The sequence below is a fragment of the Adiantum capillus-veneris genome, chromosome 26, assembly GCF_014529385.1.
Source record: "Adiantum capillus-veneris isolate H3 chromosome 26, ASM1452938v2, whole genome shotgun sequence".
NCBI lineage: Eukaryota > Viridiplantae > Streptophyta > Polypodiopsida > Polypodiales > Pteridaceae > Adiantum > Adiantum capillus-veneris.
In genome coordinates this window covers 141,901,467-141,908,223 of record NC_140956.1, presented here as the reverse complement: position 1 = coordinate 141,908,223, position 6,757 = coordinate 141,901,467, and the positions used below count along the sequence as shown (strand labels likewise).

The 6,757-nt window shown below is 45.9% G+C and overlaps 1 protein-coding gene across 1 annotated transcript; it reads right to left on the bottom strand.

Annotated features, from left to right (window-relative positions):
* Positions 1 to 1,782: 1,782 nt before the first annotated feature.
* On the bottom strand, positions 1,783 to 6,267 carry LOC147424292 (uncharacterized). Its single transcript, XM_086501584.1, has 2 exons — positions 2,545 to 6,267; positions 1,783 to 2,438 (listed from the first exon to the last, which is right to left on the bottom strand). Exons 1-2 carry the CDS (start codon positions 5,521 to 5,523, stop codon positions 2,133 to 2,135), a joined length of 3,285 nt encoding a protein of 1,094 aa, XP_086357710.1. The 5' UTR covers positions 5,524 to 6,267; the 3' UTR covers positions 1,783 to 2,132.
* Positions 6,268 to 6,757: the final 490 nt, after the last annotated feature.

Here is a 6,757-nt window from a genome sequence, read left to right as displayed (position 1 = left end):
CCAGGTTGCCATATCTTGCAATCCACTCACTCCAAGAGATGACAGCCTAGAGAGGATCCCCATCAAAAACTTCTCATGCTATCATGATGGCACCACATTTCACATCTACTGAAAATAGCCTATATCTTTCTAGTCCTGTCCTCATTGCACACATCCTACAATCAGTGCATTCCAAGAGGCAACATTCAAGACAAATAGCTCCTCAAGTACTTTTTGTGCTTTCTCAAGCACACCACATTTGGCATACATATCGACCAAGGCAATGGCAAGCATGACATCTTTTTTCAACAGCCTCTGACTAACAATGTAATTGTGAATTTTTGTGCCATGTCAACATCTTGCATAGAGCCACATGCCTTCGAGATGCATGCATAGGTGATTGCATCTGGAGAGAGACCCTCGCTTTGTATCTGTTGAAACAGACTGGAGCTTTTTGGCTATGCTCCTTGGGAGGGCAAATCTTGCAATCAGTGCATTACAAGAGTCCACACTTCGAATAAGAAGCTCCTCGAGAACTTGCGTAGAGCCACATGTCTTCAAGATGTAAGCATAGCCTTTAGGACGAAAGTATGGGTGATTTGAATTTGGTGAGATACACTTGCTTTACATCCGATGGAAACAACATGGAGCTTTTTGGCAGATCCTGTTGCACACGTCCCACAATCAGTGGCGAGATTTTAGACAAGAAGCTCCTCAAGCACTTTTTGTGCTTTCTCAAGCGCTCCACATTTGGCATACATATCGACCTAGGCAATGCCAAGCACAACATCTGTTTCAATAGTGTCTGACTAACAATATAATTGTGCCCATACCAGCATCTTGCGTAGAGCCACATGCATTCAAGATACATGTGTGGGTGATTGCATCTAGAGAGAGGCCTTCGCTCCGCATACATATCAACAGACATGCAAAGCACATCTGTTTTCAATAGTCCTACCGTGTGGGAAAAATCTTGCAATCAGTGCATCCAAGATTCCACACTCCAGACAGAAAGCTCCTCGAGCACTTGCGTAGAGCCACATGCCTTCAAGATGTAAGCATAGCCTTCAAGAAGAAAGTATAGATACACTTGCTTTGCACCCGCTAAATTTCTCAAGCGCACCACATTTGGCATACATATCGATCAAGATAGTGCCAAGGATGTCATCTTTTTTCAACAATGCAATTGTGAATTTTTGTGCCCATAATAGCATCTTGCATAGAGCCACATGCCGTTGAGATGATGGTGGGTCATGTAGTTGTGACCTGAGCGTGCAGATGAAAATAAAACGTTAAAAAAGAGGACAACCACGTGGATGCATGAGAAGCCAAATTTTTGAATCTATCTATATGCTAAGGGCCAAGTTGCACCCAAGAAGAGTGGGGGGAGTGGGGGAAATGTTTTCTCTACGATAAGAAAGCCCTCAAAGGTAGGCATAGAAATAGAATTTAAGAATAGTACTTTGAAAAAGCAAGGTCATAAGCTAATTTTAGGAGGAACTATTTTTCTCCTTTCTAAGGAGTTTCCTGCCAATCAAATGCATTGCACGCGCGTTCTTTGCTTCCTCCCTATTTTCACTTAAAAGGATTTTGCTACCCTATGGCGCGACCCAAGGGTGAGTCTTGCACCCACTAACCCACTAATACGGGCGGGAATCGGCCATTGCGAGTCCACAAAACCTGATGGATAATATACCATGTAGACCATTGCTATGCATCCTATCTACAATTTTAAGTACATAGCCTTACAACCCTGCCTGCATACGAGAGAGAGAGAGAGAGAGAGAGAGAGAGAGCCTCAACGATGAAAATGAAATGTCCTCTTGCATCATATCATGGATCAATCCAAGAGTAAGTCGAGTATGTTTTTCAGTGTGCTATGTGGATGCCTTTTTGCAGCATGGGTTTCTACTCAACTAGGCATTCCTATAAGTGTCAAGGAAGTGGAGACAAGAGGTGTGTGTGTGTGGCCTACAATTTCAAACAGGAGGTTCCCTGATTAATTCATCCCCAATTGTTAACACCACATTCACAGCCTGGCCTAGCAACTGAAGGATATGGCTTCTTTCTTGAAGGGACTGTCATTGTCCCTCATTGTCTAGCTTATTTTAAAGCCAAACTTGCAGCCACCTTATATACGCCCACAACCTGCATTATGCCCTTCCATATGGGGACAGAGCTCGACCGCCGGCAGGACGCCAGGTAGGGATGTCGTTACAAACCTCAAGGAAAGCAGGCCTATCATTACTTCTGCCAACTGTTTCCGGTTCAGAATGACATTGCTGATTGGTCTTCATAGTCGGCAACAATTTTCCCTTGGATGTGGAAGACTCTCTGCCATGCAAAATGGCAACAGAAGCTGCAAATGCTCTTAGAGGAGAAAGGTCGCTATGGAACTTCAAGATGAAATATCCCTCCTGGATAAGACAAAGACTCAGCAGCACTCTCTGCGTTGTGCCCTGCATCATCATCAAATCAATCCAACAACAGCATCATCTTAGTCAACAAAGTCATGTATTATGAGCATCCATGTGATGGGGAGTGCCGGAACAAGAAGACCCATACCTGAGAATATAAAACAAGGGGTTGCTTGTGGGCAATAGATTGAATGCTGTTGCCATAGTCCGATGAAGCAGCGTGCATTTCGCACCTTTGAGTGCTGAACACTTTCATTCCACAGCCGAGGTCCCATCCACCACAATCGCACTTTCCCCCACATTTCCACCTGTTGATGAGTGTAGTGGGCCCATGTGTTCCATCTTTAGGCAGACCATGGCGGTCTTTCGGGAGCATTAGAGTCACACATCCCGAAGTTGGATGGCTTGCTGTTCCTCCTCGCTTTGCCCCAAAGGATGCAACCACACCTAACGTTCTACATTTGTTCTGGCGGCCCTTCTGAGGGCCCTTTGATCGATCCTCTGAAAAATTGAGGCTCCTTCTACAAGCACTGTGACTGAGCTCATAACTATCCTCATCATCATCAATTATAGGCATCTTTATCACAATCGCTGCAAGCTCAGATTGGCAGGCTGAATATGACCTTTCTTGTGGCACCTCAGGTTCTGCAATGTCGCTCCATCCATCAATGGAGTAGCTTGGGTGATGATGTGCTGGTGTTCTTTTTTTCAAGGGGCTGTATGACCGAGCCTGATGGTTGATACTTGCCCACTTTGAACTCATCCTGGCACTTGAAGGGCTACGAGGAATGCTTGGTGCTTGTTTTTGGGCCACAATTGCCGGTTGGGCAAATTCATAAGCGCTTTGGGCTGATAGTGGACTTAAATCGATTGGAGTGTATGTGCTGTGACTCCCATCACTTGATGATGAGAACCTCAGACTCCGGCTGCGCGTGCCTTCATCGTTTCTCTCTTCATAGAGTACAAATTCAGACACCAAAAATTGCATCCTCTTCCCTGCTGGGCTGATCTCAGAGGATAATTCACTCGACACTTGCATCTTCCCAGCCATGTCTGTTGTGAACTTACTATCTTTTTTAAGCCAGCTTCTCCAGCCATTTGTTCCTTTGCCTCTACTTTTGCTTCTCCCAGATTGAAATGTGTACATACATTTGCAGCCTTCTTTACTCAAATTGAGTGCAAAAGTGCATGCCTTAGCTAGTAGCATTTCATCAGAATCCTTTAAAGACAAGGTATAACAGGTTTTGCCATCTCTCTGAAAACATTGCAAGTAGCCCTGGAGCATGTATGAGGCAGGCTGACTTAGCGGACTCAATGCAGAGCTGGGCGGTGTGGCAATCAAAGGGCTCGTAAGGCTGGAGAGATCCTTCAATGGAGTTAGACTATGCACACTCCGCGAGGTCGGAAGAAATGGGATAGTTGAGACCTTTGAGTCCAACATATCGGACTTCTGGAAATTCTTGCTCCGCTGCGGCAAGCCAGGCTGAACCAAGCAATATTCTGAGCCAGCATTTTCCAATCTGTTATCATTGCAGTGTGCCTCTCGACTCCTCAGGGTGCCATTTCTTGTCAAATTTTCCAGAACCTGGGGTCCAGAATACGAAAGCCGTTGTGCTGACTGCTTTAAGGTCTCTGAGTTCCTGTAGCGGTTTTTCACAGGACTAACAAACACCCTGTTTATGAACTTAGAGCTCTCGGACTTCCTCTCCCTCTCATCTGTTTGGGATCGCGTCTTGGGTACTGAAATGGAGCGCGATCCCCCAAAAGCAGCTTCCAGGTTTCTCACAGCTGACCTCAGGCTGGCTCTTGCACCAATGCTCTTGCTTCTCCAGTCCCACTGAGCTTTGCAGGGATGAGCAAGTTGTTCCTGAGTTCTGGATGTTGCTAACCAAGCCATTTCGGAGTAGTCTCTTCCACACTCGTCATCATAATTGTCTACAGTGCTGGCTTCACTAAGCGAGAGGGGGGATAGAGGAATAAGCCCATCATAGTTTGCTTTGCATTTTATTTCTCGGACTGGAGGTGAGGTCATGGCATCTGCTTCTGGTATTGTTATCTTCTGGCATTTTCCCACCATCAACGGTGTGCTGTACACATACTTCACCATGCAAGCATTTGCAGATGCTGGCTTTACCTGGCCAGAAAAAACCCCAGGGTGAGTGCTTTCCTTAATTACTAAACCAGTGTGTCCACATGAAGCCTTGATGGGATGCATAGACACTTCCTGTTTTGTAGCTTGGGACATACAAATTAGCTCATTGTGGCCGTCGCAAGTGTGATGACCACCTTCCATGTGGCACTGCTTATATTCTTCTGCAGACCTAACAGGCCCTTCCTCATGTGATAAATCTTGACTCTCTGCCATAAGTTCTTTGATGCTCTGGGTCTGATTGAGCTCATGCCCAAGGAAAGGAGAATTGCATAAGTTGGGAGACTGGCAGGAGGTCTTGGAAACGGTCTTACCTGAAGCCGAAGAGAAGGTTGGGGCGGGTACCCCTGAGGCCTCCATGCTTAAATGCTTCATAACAGAAGCACCTTGGCCTTTGGCCCTGCCTTCATCCATTTTTCGGGGACGGCTGTCTATCATCCTCCCTTTGGAAAACCTGAACTCTAAGAAGCCATTCTGGGGAGCTAACCCTTCATAGAACTTCTCATGAATGGCCTTGGACAGATCACAGGGAGGTATGTGATTGGCATCCCACATTGCTCCAAAGTAAGAACCCAAATTTATATGCAAGCTTTCTGTACTCGGCTGCTTTTCCATTGAAGTTGGTGGCGACGGCTTCTTAATGCTATCAGCCTCACTTTTGTATGATGAAGAAGAGGATGCAATTGAGAAAGAGTCACTTTCTGAAGGAGATTGAGGAGTGTGGCCTTTGAAAGATGGGAGCAAAGCTCCATTTACTTCAGTACTGGCGCCGAGCTTTTTCGTGATGCCGAGCACCTTCCCCATACTCACTCTCTCCTTTGCAGCACACTTGAGCTGGGTGGGATCACACTTCTTAGACTTGGAAGCATGTTGGGAGTGCCCTGCTGCCAACTTGACTCTGCTACTATGCATTACCCTCTTCTCAACTATAACATTCTCCTCTCTGCTTTTCAAGAGCTCAACTCTGAGCGTAGGCATGGTGTAGGCCGTGCTTGTCCTAATTAGAGTGAGCTCAACTGGTGTAGTGCTCTGTGTATCCTATAATATTTAGTGTGCTCTTGTAATTCATGTTTTCCCTGTAAGATCAAGAACCCACTCCATATATACCTCAAAACTCATGCAAAACAGAGTGTTGCTCTCTCTCTCTCTCTCTCTCTCTCTCTCTCTCTCTCTCTCTAACTAAAATGCCGAGAGGGCAAACTTCAAAGCTCTCGTAGAGAAGAGTTGCGTGATGGTTATGTCAGCAGAGAGCCTGATGTGGAGAATGTGAGAGCCAAACCATTAACAGCAAGCATAACTGTGGCTCTGTGTAACGCACACCGATAGAGAGAGAGAGAGAGAGAGAGAGAGAGAGAGAGAGAGGGATTAGCGTTTTAATGCAGACGTGCAAAGCGATTCATCTGATGCAAACAGGCGTATCTCTGTGTACGTTATGGATGTGAGGAGAATGTATGATTAAATCACTCGGATGGGATGCATGTGCATTTTAATTTTAGCCTTAGAAAGTAGAATGTGTGTGCGCGCGTGTGAAAGAGGGAGGGAGTGCGCCATGGAGGGGTCACAGAATAATGTAGCCTAGGGAGCTAAAAGAAAGTGATGTTTCAACTAAGAAATTCTGGTCAAATCAATCCATTTTATATTCTCTTTGATTGCCCAATTGCGTTCGGAACAAGCAAATTTGCTGCTTAGAACTACACATCTGCCCCTCCATCCAGTGGCGGCATTTGACTATGGCGGGCAAAGGAATGCAAACTGCAAACTGTGCTACAGCCCTTGTTCACAACCAAAGAGGTGGATGAAGGAACGTAGTGTAAAGGAGCCACTTAAAAGACGTGTCCCCCTTGCTCTTTTGAGATATGAAGCGCCGATTCAGAGACAACGAAGGTTGTCAGCTAAGTTGGTTATCGTAGCCAGGATGGGACCCCGTCCGTCCGATCGCGCGTTCGAGCATTGTTGGCGACCTGTCTCTAAACACCCCCTACACTGTGTCAAGAGTGGTACACGTTTTTGTTACACGCAAAAATAGAAAATGGTATGGTGTGATGCCGTTCGTGTGCCATTCAAGGTGCCGCTTTTTGCTGCAGATACATCATGAGCATGCCTACTATTTGCACCCCTCCAGCCGCAAAACAGTACAACATACGCTTGGGCATTCTCTTTTCAATTTCAACATCTTTAAAACCGGGACTTTTACCGTAGTCTTACCTGAAAT